The sequence below is a fragment of the Apiospora aurea genome, assembly GCF_038362705.1.
Source record: "Apiospora aurea strain CBS 24483 chromosome Unknown utg000005l_segment0_segment0, whole genome shotgun sequence".
NCBI lineage: Eukaryota > Fungi > Ascomycota > Sordariomycetes > Amphisphaeriales > Apiosporaceae > Apiospora > Apiospora aurea.
In genome coordinates this window covers 2,047,089-2,063,756 of record NW_027117392.1, presented here as the reverse complement: position 1 = coordinate 2,063,756, position 16,668 = coordinate 2,047,089, and the positions used below count along the sequence as shown (strand labels likewise).

The 16,668-nt window shown below is 53.2% G+C and overlaps 6 protein-coding genes across 6 annotated transcripts; 4 read left to right on the top strand and 2 right to left on the bottom strand.

Moving 5' to 3' along the window:
• Window positions 1-1,389: 1,389 nt before the first annotated feature.
• Window positions 1,390-4,358, bottom strand: PG986_007209 (uncharacterized protein; the record flags this gene model as incomplete). The annotated part of the gene is made up of 8 exons (XM_066843431.1): window positions 1,390-1,476; window positions 1,600-2,504; window positions 2,558-2,662; window positions 2,923-2,981; window positions 3,046-3,647; window positions 3,668-3,998; window positions 4,179-4,232; window positions 4,297-4,358. 8 exons carry the CDS (start codon window positions 4,356-4,358, stop codon window positions 1,390-1,392), a joined length of 2,205 nt encoding a protein of 734 aa, XP_066699543.1.
• A 723-nt stretch (window positions 4,359-5,081) lies between these two features.
• PG986_007208 (cyclophilin type peptidyl-prolyl cis-trans isomerase/CLD) lies at window positions 5,082-7,092 on the bottom strand (the record flags this gene model as incomplete). The annotated part of the gene is made up of 3 exons (XM_066843430.1): window positions 5,082-5,219; window positions 5,285-6,945; window positions 7,014-7,092. The coding sequence occupies 3 exons, from the start codon at window positions 7,090-7,092 to the stop codon at window positions 5,082-5,084; spliced, it is 1,878 nt and encodes a 625-aa protein (XP_066699542.1).
• An 881-nt stretch (window positions 7,093-7,973) lies between these two features.
• Window positions 7,974-8,747, top strand: PG986_007207 (Integral membrane protein; the record flags this gene model as incomplete). The annotated part of the gene is made up of 2 exons (XM_066843429.1): window positions 7,974-8,503; window positions 8,561-8,747. The coding sequence occupies 2 exons, from the start codon at window positions 7,974-7,976 to the stop codon at window positions 8,745-8,747; spliced, it is 717 nt and encodes a 238-aa protein (XP_066699541.1).
• Window positions 8,748-9,671: 924 nt separating this feature from the next.
• PG986_007206 (phospho-2-dehydro-3-deoxyheptonate aldolase) lies at window positions 9,672-11,001 on the top strand (the record flags this gene model as incomplete). Its single annotated transcript, XM_066843428.1, has 4 exons — window positions 9,672-9,677; window positions 9,751-9,808; window positions 9,881-10,783; window positions 10,844-11,001. The coding sequence occupies 4 exons, from the start codon at window positions 9,672-9,674 to the stop codon at window positions 10,999-11,001; spliced, it is 1,125 nt and encodes a 374-aa protein (XP_066699540.1).
• A 1,427-nt stretch (window positions 11,002-12,428) lies between these two features.
• On the top strand, window positions 12,429-13,732 carry PG986_007205 (cytochrome c1- heme protein precursor; the record flags this gene model as incomplete). The annotated part of the gene is made up of 4 exons (XM_066843427.1): window positions 12,429-12,503; window positions 12,658-12,809; window positions 12,936-12,998; window positions 13,057-13,732. The coding sequence occupies 4 exons, from the start codon at window positions 12,429-12,431 to the stop codon at window positions 13,730-13,732; spliced, it is 966 nt and encodes a 321-aa protein (XP_066699539.1).
• An 875-nt stretch (window positions 13,733-14,607) lies between these two features.
• Window positions 14,608-16,493, top strand: PG986_007204 (methyl-CpG-binding domain-containing protein 4; the record flags this gene model as incomplete). The annotated part of the gene is made up of 2 exons (XM_066843426.1): window positions 14,608-16,143; window positions 16,179-16,493. 2 exons carry the CDS (start codon window positions 14,608-14,610, stop codon window positions 16,491-16,493), a joined length of 1,851 nt encoding a protein of 616 aa, XP_066699538.1.
• Between the last annotated feature and the right edge of the window lie 175 nt (window positions 16,494-16,668).

Sequence of the window (16,668 nt, the reverse complement as noted above, 5' to 3'; positions counted from 1 at the left end):
CATGGATCAGGTGAAGTTGGAGATCGCCATAAACGATCGTGCCAAAAAAAAAAAAAAAAAAAAAAAAAAAAAGAAGAAAGGAGAAAAAAAGAAAAGAAAAAGGTACCAGCAAAGAAACCAAACAACCGAGTTCCTCCAAAATTTCCTCGCCCTTGCCCCGTTCATGCTTATTGCCCGAAATGTCTCGGAGCTCAGACCAATGGTTCGTGACGACTGGGCGGGAATTGCGACAGCTCATTTTCGGACAGACCGTTCCCCTGTCCCCTAAGATCCCTCAGGGGTCTGCTTTTGTAGAGTACTTCAAGTGCTGTTAGATACAACGTGTAAGTCGGTCTGATAAGAAGACGTCTCTACTTCTGGGAGAGATGGTATCTCGCATGATTCGACGCCACAAACCAGCAGGTAGCCGCTCGCCCAAGCATGACACGAACCAGAGCAAGAGAGAGCAAGAGAGAGCAAGAGAGCCGGCTGTAAAGTTCAGCCCCTGGGTCAAATTTGAAGTTGATTCTTTATTTACATTGGGAAGTTATCTCTATCTTACACCGAGTCCAGCGAGACACCCTTCTTGTCTCATTGGGGTACAGAGACCTGTCTGTCTGTGTTGAGGCAACCACGTGGCCAACCTAGGATAACGATGAAGAATGTAACAGGTCCTACGATATCGAGACGCAGCAGATCTTGGTTAGTTGACACTGGCAGAGCAACATGGCGATTTCTTCACGTCGCTAGTTGCGGAAGTTGCCTTGCCACTTGTTCCTGGCATAGATCCCGCCCTTCGGCCCTAATATCGTAAGTAATATATACTTGGAGCGGTCCATCCCGGTGGTGTTAGTATAAGTATCAAATAACTGGCGGCGTTTCTTCTTCTCCAGCCAAGCCTGACTATTGGAGCTGCTTGTAGATCTATGAGCGGTCTGGTTCTGGCTTCGTATTGTCCCCAGCACTGCTCCTCAAACCTCCAGTTGGGATCTTTGGCTTGTCTGAGCCAACGAGGCAAGTGATATACGTGGGAATATGCTGTCTTTGATTGCTTTTAGCAGTGGCCATCATCAAATGCCACACGTAACAGCTTTCCCTGGCACATGGAGCGTGTCAGCGTGGCAAGTGTCCTTCAGCCTATTCCTTCCTGCAGCGGAATCTTTGTATTTTCTAATCATTCTGCGACGCCTTCCTAGCAAGTCAAATACAAAGAACAAGCGGAATTGCCACCCATGGTATACTCTACCGAACGCCAAGGGCTGGCTACGATAACTGCGGCCCTCATCCAATCCCGACCGAACCAACCCACGGTCCAAAAAGCCGAACGTCCAGAAAACGCGAAAGCGCCGAACAGATAGAAAGCAAAATACCAACCCGTGAAGATGAAGAGAAGCCACATATTCCAAAGCATCATCCGATGAACTCCGTGCTCAACAGAGTCTCCCAAGGTTGGCCCGTTTCCCAAACCTTCATCATCAATTTTCGCGCCTTACGAACCTACACGTACCGAACCTACGTCAGTCACTGGGAGAAAAAGAGAAGAAGAAAAAAAGGAGGGGGGGGGGCATGGCTCGCTTTTCCCTTACCTGTGTCATCCCATGCGCCTCCCCGGTCTCAAACCGCTCGAGGATAAAAAGCCCGCTGAGACTCTTCCAGCGCGTCGCAACCCGCCGTAAACGTGGGAAACAGCATGCTCTGCTCCGACGTCCCATGGCGCCGTATACTATCAAAACACTCAATGATCTTCTTCACGCCCATCTGCACGTCATCGTCCTCGGAGGGCCTGCCCAGAATGCGGCGGTATATGTGAATTAGACCGGCCCAGTGGAAGGCCTTATTCGTGGCGGTGAGGCCGACACGGCCCCATTTCTCCAGGTTGCCTTTGGTGTGGATATGCTTGCAGGGCCGCGGGGGTTGGCTCATGCTTTCTTTGATGTCGGCTTCGAGCTTGATCCCGAGTTCAAACGTCTCAGGGTCTGGCTTCCATTTCGTCGTGACATGATGCTGTTGTTGCAGCGCGAGCCGCTCAGCATCGCATTTCCGGGCCAAGTCGGCGATTTTGGCCAGCAAGTAGACGCAACGAGTCGTGAACCCCATGATGCAGTCGATCTCATCATAGCCATCACTCCTATCCTCTATCTCGTAATCAAACATCCATGCCGTTGAAGAGTCCTTGGGGCCTCCGCTCAGGCTCCCTATTACATCGAGGTAGGCAGCCCAACTCCAGAGGAACGAGCAGACGTTGTCCTGTCGGAAATTTCCTTGGTAGTGCAGACCGCCGGGTCGAGCTGTGATGAGCTCTCGCGCCAGGCTTAGATGTTTCTGCCACGGGATACTATAGCCAAAAATCTTGGGTGACACAATTTCCAGTGATGCCAGCATGATTGCGCTTGCGAGATTGGCGTCTGAGAAGTTCTTCCGCGGATCTGATAGAGCTTGCCGTAAAGTAGGGAAGATGTCGGTAACCCACGTCGCTATACGAAGTTCTGGCTCCGGGTGTTTCAGGACGCGTGCTCTGTGGGAGGCTGTACCTCGCCATGAGTAAGAAGTGAATATATGGGGGTTGGATTGTCCATACCTGAGTATGCAAGTACTAGAGCCAGTAGATCATCGTTCTTCACGGCCATTAGAGGCAAAGTGTTCCGAAATGGGTTTGCTTGCGGGTCGTCATATGGCACAAGTACTGGGCGATGTTAGTAGAGGTTCAGTATACATCATAGAACGCCACCATGTCCCATGGTTCATGGGGATTCTCGAGTCATTCGCGTGGTATGTCGGGGAATTATACAGAAAAACAGACGTATCATACCTCTTGCCGTATTGTTAATAAAATGGTGCTATACATGGTTGATCAATTCAGTGGCCCACAGACTGACTAGAGGCAGGTATGGATGTGGTCAAAAGGCTTACGAAGTACTATAATACGATATTGTCAGACCCTACAGTGAATGAAAACGGAGAACCTGATACTTACCAGAAGATTCATAGGATTGTTGAGAAGTCTACAGTAAACTGTTAGCATGCGTGATTTTAGGCGCCTCTGGGCGAGAGTGGGAGGACCCTTACTTGGGTGGTAGCGGCTCGAGGTGAGGTGGTATGTAGATGGTGACAGGTTTGTCATAATAACCTCCTGTCTTTTCTGTTGCATCATCCATATCAACACCGAATCCGAACTCCGCCGCGAACAGCTGGTCCGTATCGAAGTCCCCGAAGGGTGTCTCCATCCTATCGCGCTGGCTGAAAGGTGACTCCCCAGAGCTTATCGCGTTGCCATCATCGTTCTTGCCGAGGTCCAGGTCAGGTAGACCCCGATCGACGCCGTAGTACCTGGACTGGCTCGACTGCGATGTATGAGTGTTAGAGGAATGCAGACTTGAAGGGCTGGCGTAGTCATCCTGAGAGCCCTGCAGGCCTGGAGGGCCAGACAGAAGCGAATGGACCGACATCCGCCTGATGTCAGGGGATGTCGCCGACAGCCGGTCGGAACGCTGAGCCTGGCTCGTGTCATCGTCGCTGTACGTAGATGCGGTGGTGGGCGTGCCTGGTGACGCCACCGAAGGGACTACGGGCAAGGCCCATTTGAACACTGCCGGCGCCCCGCTTGCCGAGGACGGAGAGAAGAGCGGCCCGTGGTCAGCAGCGGATTCTGCGGCCGCGTTGCTGTCGAGCTTGATGCGTTTGCTCGAACTCGGACGTTGGTCGTCGCGCGGGCTCTGTGGCGTCGTGACGGACGCTTCTCTGGCCGGAGCTGAGGCGGTGGTTTTCCCTTTCGCCACCCCTGGAGGAGGCACTGGGGCTGGCACTGGTCCCCCAGTGGCTCAATCTTTCGCCCACTACTTGAGGCTGTCGCCGGAAACTGGTGCACCAACTTGAACCCCTTAGCCGGGATAGAGGAAGCAGGTGATGACGCTATGGTCGCAGAGCCAGGGTCGACACCCTCGGGCTCTGGCCGCTTTCCCCGGCGACCATCCCAGTTCAATCTGATACTATAATCACAATGCTCGCCGGCTCGTTGGCAGCTTGGTCCCGCATTAGCACATCAGCTCTCTATACTGTACCCCAGGTATATATACATATATGTATGTATGTATGTATGTATACAAGCACATACCGTCCAGCCTGGGGGGCCAATTCCGGGTTGTGTGTATGTTTGGGGGACTCGGGCAGACAGATAGATGGATGGAAAGATTATTACTCACTTCAAGCAGCTCGGGTGTTCCTCCCCGCACTTGATCTTTCTGTTTTTGCAGGGCCTTGAGAGAGCTGGTTAGTCACGTCAACCCCAGAATTAATGATCGGCCAAGAAGAGCATCTGACCAGCACCCATTACGGCTCCTTCTTTTCGGTTCAGGCGCCCCAGGTTTCTTGGGTCGTGGCATGTTCAAGGGCCGGGAACGGGGCCCGGCAGACTGGTCCCGGGATTAGGATTGCGGCATAACATCAGCTGTGTACCACTACGCTGAAGCTGCTGACATCTGCATCGAACGCAACGCGCTTTTCGGGGGGTCTCCTGCCAGATCGGTTATCGACTCTAACTCGCTCGGAAGCAGTGCCTGCATAGAGTAAGTATCCGAGGGTCGAAAAACGGCCGCGAGTGTTGCCAAGTTGATGCACCTACTTTTAAGTATTCGGTCAGTAGCGAGGTCCCGGCTTGAATGGTCATGCTCCCCCAGAGACAGATAAGGTCGTTCGCTAGGCCGGCGGTTTCGGATTGCCGCTTCAGATACACGTGGGGCATGACTCGCGGGCGCCTGATAGCATGGCACTAGACAACCTCAGCACCAAGGCGCTGATGCAGCCTTCCACGGTCCAGTTGCTTGGTGTTACCGAATCACGAACCCCAAGTTCCCCAACCACCGGCTGGGCTGGCTGACACGGACACTTTGGCGACTGTCGATCGGCAGCGCCTACCCCGACTACCGCCAACTACCACAGTACATACTACTAGGAAGTCCTGTCGTACCGAGAGCGCCCAGCAAAAGACCTGCCCATTGCATTGGCCCTTATTCAATCGGCGCCACCATGAGGTCATCCTGAAACTCTATTCATTACTCTCTCGTTACTCCCTCGTTACTCTCTCTCCCCCCGCCGTCGCATGAATTTCATACTATATCAATGTTCAATATCTTGATGTCCTCTTCAGGCTTCTCCTTGTACGTCCGCACGTTTTCTATCTTGTGAACCACATCCAGTCCTTGAATCGCCCTACCAAAGATGGTGTGCTTGTTATCGAGCCACGGCTGCACGTTTAAAAGTTAGCGACTGAGTAGTTTGACACGGCCGCCGATCCCCCCCATTTACTTACTGTCTTTTCTGTGGTAATGAAGAACTGACTACCGTTGGTGTTGGGCCCCGCGTTGGCCATGCTAACTGTATAGGGCTTGTCGTGCTTGAGCGTGCTGAACTCGTCCTCGAACTCTTTGCCCCAGATGCTCTCGCCTCCCGTGCCATCCCCTAACGGATCGCCGCCCTGGATCATGAACTTGCGTATCACTCGGTGAAAGACGGTGTTGTTGTAGTACCCGCGCTTCGCATGCGTAACAAAGTTCTCCACAGCCTTGGGTGCCGCGTCGGGGAATAACCGAATGTGAATATCACCATACGTCGTATGCAAAATAGCTGCAGTGCCCGTTTCGGCCTGCTTCGTCTGCGCCGCTTTCTTTGCACCCAGCATCGTCGGCTTCTCGTTTTGGACATCTCGTGCCGATTTGGAGATTTCCTCCTGATTCGTGAACATATAAAACCGAACCTTGCCCACCGCCGTGGCGACCAGTATGGGGTCACGCGTTTCCGACTCTTGGAGAAGGGGATTGTTGGATGCGGCCATCGCTACTGTCGTGACACCCTTCTTTTGAGGCTGCCCCTGGTAGATGGCCAAGTTCACCGGGCGCACGTTTTCTTCTTTTCCGTAGACTTTGACAACCTGGTTTGTGAAGGTATTGATGACCTTGACACCCAAGATCGAACCGTATAGGATGAAATGGCCGGACTCATCAAATACCACATTCACCTTGTTCCTTAATGATGGCGATTCAATTTCTCGCTCGGCGGCGAGCCTCCTCCCGAATTCAACATCGTCGAGCTTCTGCGTGGCGGTCCCAGCTTGTTGCATCTCCTCAATGACTTGCATAGACTCATCGTATGTCCGGTACAGTTTCGCGCTCGCGAATTCGAAGATGCGGATCTTGCGGTCAGGCATAGAGAATGTGACGAATTGCTGGCCCGTTGGTGAAATGGTGAGAGACGTTGGGGTGGATTTCGCCTTTTTGAAGTCAAATAGGTTGGTTGAGCTTTTATACTGGAACACATTCTCCGGCTTCTCGTAATTCGAATTCGGGCTCCAATACTCGAGCATCCCATTGTCGTCGGCGGAGATCACGCAATCGTATGCGTCGTTGAAAGCCATCATGGTCACGGCACTCCGGTGGAGACCCTTGATCGTGTGTATCGGTGTCTTGTTCTCTCCCCGGCCGTCGTAAATGTTGATCAGAGGCGCTGTGTCGTCGGCTATCGCTAGCAGAGGGATGGAAGCCCCGCGCTTGTGAACCCAGCATATGCAGCGAGGAGCATAGTCGAGGGTTAACATGGCCAGCAGGTCAAATGTTATGACATCGAAAATCTTGACCGTCTTATCTTGCCCTGTTGTCGCAAAACTTCGGCCATCTTGGCTAACGGAAACAGACTTGATCTCGCCTTGGTGTGCCTTGAACTCCTTGACAAACTCAATGTCGTCGACCACCTTCTTCCAGAATTTGACAACGCCATCGACGGAGCTCGTGATCAGGAAGTCTGTCAGGGGCGTAACGGTCACAAAAGACAGGTGTTCCTTGTGCATGAGCGACTTGGAGTATCGATTCGACTTGGGCAGAGCAGATATGTACAGTTTCTCGTAGGGTAGGACTCTTCGCTTCTTCTTGGGTGCGGCCGAAGGCAGCTGCGGTCCCATGTCATCGTCCGAGGAGCTGTCTGTCACCAATCAGTTGTTGCTGCGCACACTCAAGCTAGACTGGTCTGTATGCACGCATACGACTTACCATCGGCGGCTTGACCTGCAAAGTCAGAGTGGCTGCGCTTGTTGGACTTGGAGTCCTCGTCGTCTCTGACCTCCGCCATTGCAACGGTTTGATTGTGAATTAGAAAACACTGTTTTCTCGTACGAAAGCATACAGGAGAGAAAGGGGGCAGCGTCCTGGATTTTGAAAGAAGGGTTTGCGCGACGATGCGCCGTATCGATAAAGTAGGATATGGTTGATGGATGTTTTTGGAGGAAGCTCTACATACCTAACTGAAGCTCAAGCTACCTTAATAATTGGGTAACGCCTACTTAGCGTCGCATACCTATTCCTTGTCGCGGGGGGGCCGTCCAGTGTCCACCAAATCAGAAAACGCCGACCACCGATGGGCCTGGAACGAACCTACACCCTCGGCCGGGTACCTGAATGGTGTAAAGATGCACCTAACCTCCATGTAACCTAGATGTATGGCTGTGTCAGTCGCCACCTGCACGAAGCTCGTCGAGTTCTAGAAACGATGCCAATTGAATTTACACCACAAGCAATGGCAGCCTCCGGATCCAGGTCCGTCCCGGCGGGCTGCCCCTTTCCGGACTTCTAGGATCAGATTATGCCAGCCAACATGAATGCTCGTACTCGTTCAAGCAGGGTCGCAGCCAGGCTTGCCAGGTTGGTGGCCAGGTACGGTAGTAGCAGGTTGGTAGCTCTTGCCAGGCTCTTGGGACTTGCTGGACGCGTTCACGGGATGTTGGCAAAACCCGAGGGACCCATCTGATATCGCCAATGACGTCTCAATCATTCTGCAGCAATACTGTCCACGCATGATTGATTTCACCAGGCACGTTTTGAGAATCGCTCAACCCTCCGGAGCAGCGTACACAATCCTTCCTCCCTGGCAATCTAGGTACCTATCCATCACTTCATTTGTGTAGACAAAACCATATATACCCGCGCTCTTCCACTGGATTACGATCTGGCACCATGGCCCGGCATCAGCTACAGCGGCTGGAAGCCCCCTCGAGGCAGTTCTCGCTGCTCTTGCACGCTGCAGGCATCACCTCGTTCACGGCCTCGTTCCGTTTCCTGAACAAGTGGGATACGCCTATGTCAAGCGCTTATGGTGGTCACTACCAATTCCTCACCATCATAGGCCTGGCTCTGGCGCAAATCACCTTCGTGGTCGGGCTATTGGCGGACATCACACTGTCGCCTAGTCTCTTTGCTGTCAAGAATGCGCTGTCGGTCTTCTCGGCGCCCCTGGAGATTCTCATTGCTGTCTTGTACTGGGGGCTCTGCGCGATTGACAAGTCCCTCGTCTTTCCTCCCGACTTTCAGCTTGATTTCATTCCGGATTTCGGCTTCCATGCCGCGCCGGGCCTGATGCTCGCGCTGGACCTTCTTCTACTGAGCCCGCCATGGACGGTCAACGCCTATTCCGCAGTCACTCTCAGCGCAACATTGGGCTTTGCGTATTGGTTTTGGGTGGAATACTGTTTCACCCAGAATGGCTGGTAAGGAGCCGATATGTTAACCTTTGGAGAACCCATTGCACTAATACTCGCGAGCAGGTACCCGTATCCCATCTTCGACATCTTGAGCTTGTGGCAAAGAGGGTTGCTGTTTACCTTCTCGTGCCTCTTGATGTCCGGCAGCACCATGGCTTTGAAGTGGCTGTACGGCAAGCTTAATGGCGTGGAACGGTTCCCGAAGGAAGCGGTCAAGAATCCTGCAGGCGCCCGCACAAAGGGCGAATGAAACACCTGCTCAGCGTGGACTCGAGGGATGTGATGATTGGATGCATTATCACGTAAGGGACTTTCCGAGTACCTAATGCTTGCAGATGCATGTGCTCAAACACTGATAATAAGCCGGACCGCAAGCCGTGCGCGGCAGGAAGAGCAGAGCGACACTACCTAAGAGCCTGGTATCAAGAGGAGGGTCGAAACGACAGAAATGAGGCACGTGGGAAAAACAAACACGGAAGATGAATTAGAATAGGTAATGACTATGCGTAACTGATAAGAGGGCAGGCCAGGTTGGTGTGACTCTTTATCAACCTTACCATGGATGGCTGGATGCCGAGAGAGTGGAGAAGAGAGAAAGAGAGGGTGTTTTTCTCTGCTCAAGCACATCACGAACATTGAAGTGTGAAGGGCGCATTCCGGGATACGGCGTGCATGTACATTAGAGCTCGTATGACCTGACAAACAGGCAGAGTGTGCTTGTGTATCGCAAGGAACCTGACTGCATACATCAGAGGTATGTTTCCATAAATACATGCCCGTGTAGGTATTGAATCAAGTCGCATCGGGTACCAACGTCACACTCCATACAGGACGAGGTGTCATCGGATGGTGCTCTACATTCAAGTACAAATTTCGCGGCGATAATTAATGACTGCATAGCGAGTGGCTGTTTCCATCTGCCCCGCCTTTTAGTTCCGTCACTTCAATTCATAGCTTTGAGCTGCATGCGATACAGCTCCGATCCGCGCTCAACCAACGGCCGCCTGACTTTTTTTTTTGTGCTGTCTTTCTTTTCTGTCAGACCTCCGTCAAGCAGTTGTGACATCTTCTCCCCCTTATTTCTGGCATTGATCTTCTATTTCTCTGATTCAAGCTTGGAATCACCACAACTGGCCTTCAATTGCCCTTTTCAAGCCCTCCATCCTAGCCCATCATGTCGGTAGGTTGCCCCTCCATTACATCACTGCGGCCACTTACACGAACGGGCTCTTCTGACTGACTCACCTTCGTAGAGCTTCTTCATCGAGAACAAGAATGTGGGCAACAAGGCCGACAGTGAGGATTGGCGAAGTAAGAGACCGCATGGACAATTGCTCTGCGACTTTAATTGACTCTCTCTCTCTCTCTCTCTCTCCATTCTAGTTCGCGGCTATAACCCCTTGACGCCACCAGACCTGCTGCAACATGAAATTCCCCAGACGCCCAACGGAAAGAAGACAGTGCTCGAGGGCCGTGAACAGGTGGCCGCAGTAGTCAATGGCACCGATGAGAAGCAGCGCCTGCTGGTTATCATCGGACCCTGCTCGATCCACGACCCGAAGGCCGCCCTCGAGTACTGCGATATGCTGCTGAAGGAGAAGGAGAAGTACAAGGACGAGTTGGTGATTGTCATGCGATCCTACCTGGAGAAGCCTCGCACCACCGTAGGCTGGAAGGGCTTGATCAATGACCCGGATATCGACAATAGCTTCAAGATGAACAAGGGCCTGCGCATATCGCGACAGCTCTTCGTTGACTTGACTGACAAGGGCATGCCGATCGCCAGCGAAATGCTCGACACCATCTCGCCTCAGTTCTTGGCCGACTGTCTTGCGGCGGGTGCCGTTGGTGCCCGGACAACCGAAAGCCAATTGCACCGAGAATTAGCCAGCGGCTTGTCCTTCCCAGTGGGCTTCAAGAACGGTACCGACGGTACACTGGGCGTCGCCATTGACGCCATTGGTGCCGTCAGGCATCCCCATCACTTCTTGTCCGTCACTAAGCCTGGTGTCGTTGCCATTGTTGGTACTGTGGGCAATGATGACTGTTTCGTCATCCTGCGCGGTGGAAGCAAGGGTACCAACTACGATGCCAAGAGCATCGCAGAGGCCAAGGCAGCTTTGGCCAAATCTGGTACACGCCAGAGACTGATGGTGGACTGCAGCCACGGCAATTCTCAGAAGAACCACAAGAACCAGCCCAAGGTAGCTGCGGAGCTGGCGGAACAGATCTCGAAGGGAGAGACCGCCATCATGGGCGTCATGATTGAAAGCAACATTAACGAAGGTGAGTTTTCCTGTCCCGTTTCCAGCTAACTATCCATGCTGACGGACGTTTCCCAACCAGGCAGCCAGAAGGTACCAGAGGAGGGGCCCCAAGGTTTGAAGCATGGAATCAGTATCACGGACGCTTGCATTGGCTGGCAAGAAACCGAGTCGGTGCTCGAGAATCTTGCCAATGCCGTTAAGGAGAGAAGAAAGATCTCAAGCTCGAATGGCCAATAATCTACGTGAAGTCTCTGTAGAAAAATTACACTCAAAAATGCTTGGAACGTAGGTAAACCTGAGAAAAAGAGAAAGAGCAGTGAAAATAACCGAATTAACACATATGGCATTTATCTTTATGGAAACAAATTAATGTACTTTGCACGGTTGAAGTTGCCCCTGGAAACCCTGGCTGTCCCCCCAGACATGGAGGTCGGGCCCGGGTCCGCTCAGCAGGAGGCTCACCCCGTATAGTATGTCACATTCGGCCATGCCACGTCACGCAGTGTCTATGATATGCTCTAAACTAAGCTCCTCTTCGAGAGAGAGAAAAGTTGGGCCCGAAAATTGACTCCGAGTGGTGGTTATTTAGTTGTTGGTCTTCAATTTGATGACCGGTTGACAGATCAACATCTGCACTCATTCGTTTTCAGCTACACCTAAACAAGATGCGAACTCACAGGCATCCAGAACCGGAGAGGTCACTAGGCCCTGATTCAATATTTGATTCTCACCTTACGCCAGCTTGCTTCTCGTCTAATGGCCTTCTCGCAAGATACCATACCGACTGTTCCTCGCACACGACGCGCATGTACTTTGATAACGTATTCTGCCAACCCGAACTGGAAGAGGCAGGGTTTCGTCCCAACAAACGCACTGGAAGGGCGAAGCATGCCAGCGGGTTTTCTTCCAAATCCTCCCAGCATGCTATTCGTCTTGGCTTGAGGTAGAGGTTTTCATATATCATCAATGGCTGATGATCGTGGTTACTGAAATGACGACTCGTGAGGGCTGAGTCAAGAGGATTTCAAACTTGGGCTTCCATGACATAACATCGAAGTGTACTAACCACCGCGAGTATATATTTTCGCCAACTCTCAGCCGGATGTCGCCCTTTTATACTTCGATACACCCGTAGCATGATGCTATAGCTGCCTGCCTGGCGTGCGCGTCAATCCACGTCAGGAAAGATACCCGAGGGCCACTCTGATGCGAGAAAGAAACGAAAAAAATAACACGGAAGCCTGCCTAGACGCATTTACAAGACCAATGCTCGGCGCAAAATGTAGTAGCCTGAAGTAGCCTGATGCGACATCTCTATGGTAGCTTCCCACCTCAACTGTAGCTGGACAATAAAAAGGACTTGATTAGGCACGTATTAGTTATCCGGTTTTCGGTTGACCGGGCCCCAACCCAGAGGATCGGAATATCACGTGAGCGCTCGGATCAGGCGCAGTGCGTGTGGCCCGCTTTTACTTTGGTGCACTGGCGAATCAGAAAGCAGGCTTTCCTGATTGCTGTTCGGCTTCTTCTCTCGAGCTTTCCAAATTCTCTCACCACCCTAAACGACGAAATATCCCGACCCTCCAGACAACGAGTCTGACGACCCATTGACATTGTCAACCAGCTTGCCGCCCTTCATCCGCCTGAAGAGCAGCTCGCCCACCATGTTGGCAAGATCCTGCCTGCGCTCGACGCGCATTCTCAACTCCGCCAGAAATGGCGCGACCAGCTTCGCTAAGGTACGACCAATTCGGATCCCAATTCAGCTCCATCACTTCCCTTGGGCCCGTCCCGGCCTCAATGGTGGCTCCCATGGCTCTCTTACCACCCTCGATGGCCATCTGGAGATAGTTTCAATTGGAAGTGGTCGTAGCTGACTATATATCGTTCTAGCGAAATGCCTCGACGTCAAGCTCCGGTGCCGAGTCCCCTGCGCGGTTGAACATGGCCGCCGCCGCCTCGACTGCGGTTGCCATTGGATCCGTTGCTTGGTACTACCATCTCTACGGACCTACTGCTCAGGCAATGACCCCTGCCGAGGAAGGGTATGTGCCGTCGATAAACGCAAGTCGATGAACCAAGCCGAGTCAACTCGGTGCGGTGCCAGCGGCGTCCTCGAGTTAAATCACGCCAATTGGTTGGATGGCATTTGCTAACACATCTCTGTACAGTCTGCATCCCACATCGTACCCCTGGGTTCACGAGCAATGGTTCAAGACCTTTGACCACCAAGCGTAAGAGTTCCAATCAACCCGCTATTCTTTGCCGGTCTCCACTAACGCCTTATCACAGCCTCCGCCGTGGTTTCCAAGTCTACCAGGAAGTCTGCGCCGCCTGCCACTCCCTCAGCCGTGTCCCCTACCGATCACTCGTCGGTACCGTCTTGACTGTCGATGAGGCCAAGGAGCTGGCCGAGCAGAACGAGTACGACACTGAGCCCAACGATGAGGGTGAGATTGAGAAGCGACCTGGAAAGCTTTCGGATTACATCCCTGCCCCTTACAAGAACGACGAGGCTGCCCGAGCTGCCAACAATGGTGCTCTGCCCCCGGATCTGAGCTTGATCGTCAAGGGCCGACACGGTGGCTGCAACTACATCTTCAGCTTGTTGACTGGCTACCCTGAGGAGCCCCCGGCTGGTGCCCAGGTCCAGGCCGGTCTGAACTTCAATCCCTACTTCCCCGGAACTGGTATTGCCATGGCTCGTGTTCTGTACGACGGTCTGGTCGAGTACGAGGACGAAACCCCGGCTTCGACCTCGCAGATGGCCAAGGACGTTACCGAGTTCCTGAACTGGGCTGCCGAGCCCGAGATGGACGACCGCAAGAAGATGGGTATGAAGGTTTTGGCCGTCACTGCAGTCTTGACTGCTCTCAGCATCTGGGTCAAGCGATACAAGTGGGCGCCGATCAAGTCAAGGAAGACGGTGTACGATCCCCCCAAGGCCAGCAAGACCACCCGCCCCTAGAAGCCTAAAACCTGTTGTATGTAATAGTACGCTCCTCCGTAGCTCCTTTGTTTTTGTCTCGGGAAGAGAATCGAGGTTGCAAAACAGCGTTGTTGGGGCTCCAAAGACTGGTGATATTAGAGTGTAAATCAAGTTCCTCATTTCTGATTTGAAGACGTCTCGTTGCTTGCTGGCTTGCTTGGAAGCTGCTGCTTTCCCCTTCCCGGATTCACTCTGCAGTGGGAGAGCTGAGCAGAGGGCCATGGGCTACATCTGACGGCAGAGTAAACGGTTTCTCTGGCGATACCTATATAAATATACATACTTGCATTACGTACCCGTCCATCTGGGTAGGAGTGGTTTGCGTTTGCAAGATGCATCCAATAGCAGGTTTTACATACGCATTTAAAACTTTAGAGACTACAAGCACAAAAATGAGTAACCTTAACGTCTTGGGGCTATTTGTAATCATGTGCGAACCTCGCTCATTGAGAGGCCCTGTTCCCCTCGCACCCAGTGAGAATAATTAGGAGGACGTGTTGCTTTTCTCGACTTTTCTTTCTCTCACGACAAATGATGCACCTCCAGACTAACAGTGACGGCGAAATGCCACCATCTCAATTGATGGTACAAATAGCCAAGTTCACGCTCTCAGGCGATTGTTAGCTAGATCGATTGTGTGCCGTCTTTGTGAGTCCTAGAATCTGACTGAACACTTGATTACGTCCAGATCAGTGATATTCTGGTTGGTAGACTTCGAATCCAGACTGAACCACCCCCACTAGTTTGGCATCAACAAAAACAGGCCGCCTGATCGTCCCTCCATCACAACACGAACAGACATCATCGACAACGCGCGTTGGCTATCAAGCGCTTCACATCGCATTCACGGAGCGATGGGATCCCGCCGGCGAAAATCGAAGAGGCAACGGTTGGAGGCCGAGAACACCAGCAAACAACAGGTGCAGGTTGCTAATGCTGTGGATCGGCAGCAGCAAACGGACTCGTCAGAAGTTGCCAGGGATCCAGACAGCCAGCTTGCGGATGACTTCATGTTCGGGTGGAACACCAAAAATGAGGTGGAGAGAGAGGCATTTGGCCTGGCTGTTGTGCATGGCCAAATGGACCTCGACGGGCTCGCTGAATTCCGAGGCTTGAGTGTGTTACGCGGGGCCGAGGAGCTGGACATGCTGCTGGCCTGTGCAAGCTCGCTGCTCAGAAAAGATGCAGACCCAAAAAGTCCCGACGGCCAAGACATCCTCACGTATGTTGCAAGGCTTCTTGGGAATCCCTCCCGGGACACCGTCTCGCTCGGTCAAGCAGATTCCCAGCCGATACAACACAAGACGTTCACAGTCCCCAGCGACAGCAGGAACAGCAAGCGGAAGCGAGGCCAGGACTCTCCGTACTTTGCCGAACACGAGATCCCCGAGAGCGTTGCTAAGAAGATCGGCAAGAGAGCTCGTAAGCAAGAGAGAAGGCAGGCTAGAGGGCCTGCTTTTGCTGAGCAGCTCGAGCCAGATGATGCCTCATGTGCAGTTCAGGACAATGCTACAGTCCTACAAGACGCCGCAAGTTGGTATCTCGGCAACAGGAATGATAAACACGAGGGCGACGCCCAAGATGAAGGAGATGATGCCCAGAACGAGGACTACGGCCAAACCCATTCTGCAAACCCGACAGTGGAGGATCATGACGGTTTAGCGGACCAGCCCGATGCAATTCGCGATGAGCCCATGAGCGACTACGAGATACAGAGCAGGGAATTCGATGCTGCAGTGGACAGTCAATCACCACTCGCAGGAAGTTACGACGGGGTCGAAGCCGTGGCAAACGGTGGCGAGAGTACAGAGTCCGCGTCTTTACAACCTACATTGGCCGGGCGCAGACGACCTTCGGATGTCGAGGAGCCAGCACGACGTGTACTTCGGTCGTCCACTGGTACACCCAAGCGGACAAACTCTTCCAAGTTCTTTGAACCTATCCCTAAAGCCATCAGTCCCACGAAGGCCAAGAGTCCCGGTCCCCCGAAGGGAACGGTCTCGGCGTTGCCGTTTCCGACACTATCGGCGCCGCGATTCGGCCTTGTGCAAGAAGAGCTTGCCGGAGACCCCTTCCGCTTGCTCGTCGCCGTCACCTTCCTGGTCAAAACGTCTGGCAAGGCGGCGATCCCCGTGTTCCGCAGGCTGATGGACAAGTTTCCCAGTCCGGGAGCTCTTGCCGAGGCGCGGGCAAGCGAGATATCTGCCATGATTAAGCATCTTGGACTCTCCGTGGTCCGCACGGCGCAGATCCAGAAGTTTGCCCGCATATGGCTCGAGAAGGGACCGGCCAAGGGTGTCCGCTACGGCGTCAAGAACTACCCTCGGGCGGGCGACGGAAGCGAGATCCGGGCCGGGGAGGAGGTTTCCCCGAGGAGCACGACGACTCGCGTACGTCGGCGTGGGAGATCGGGCACATGACGCAGGGCGCCTATGCGATCGACAGCTGGCGCATCTTCTGCCGCGATGTCCTGCTCGGGCGCGCGCAAGACTGGAAGGGCAAGGGCCGCGAGGGAGAGTTCCAGCCCGAGTGGATGCGTGTCCTGCCGCAAGACAAGGAGCTGCGGGCGTATCTGCGGTGGATGTGGATGCTGGAGGGCTGGGCGTGGGAGCCGGCCACGGGCGACAAAGAGGTGCTGTCGGAACAGCTGCGGTCTGCGGTCAACGAGGGCAGAGTCGCCTGGGATAACACGGGGAACCTGACCATCATGGAGAAGCATGCGGAGGAGGCCGAGGAATGAGAGGGCCTAATTACTAAAGTGTGCCACATGTGCTGTCTATTGCACAGCTTGGCGGTTAATGTAACATAGGGAGACGATGGCCCAGGATACCACCGTTTTGGTATCGACCTGCATTTGAGCTTGGAGTTCAGATCAGACAGGATACCATCATGCGATTTACTTGGAGCAGCATCAC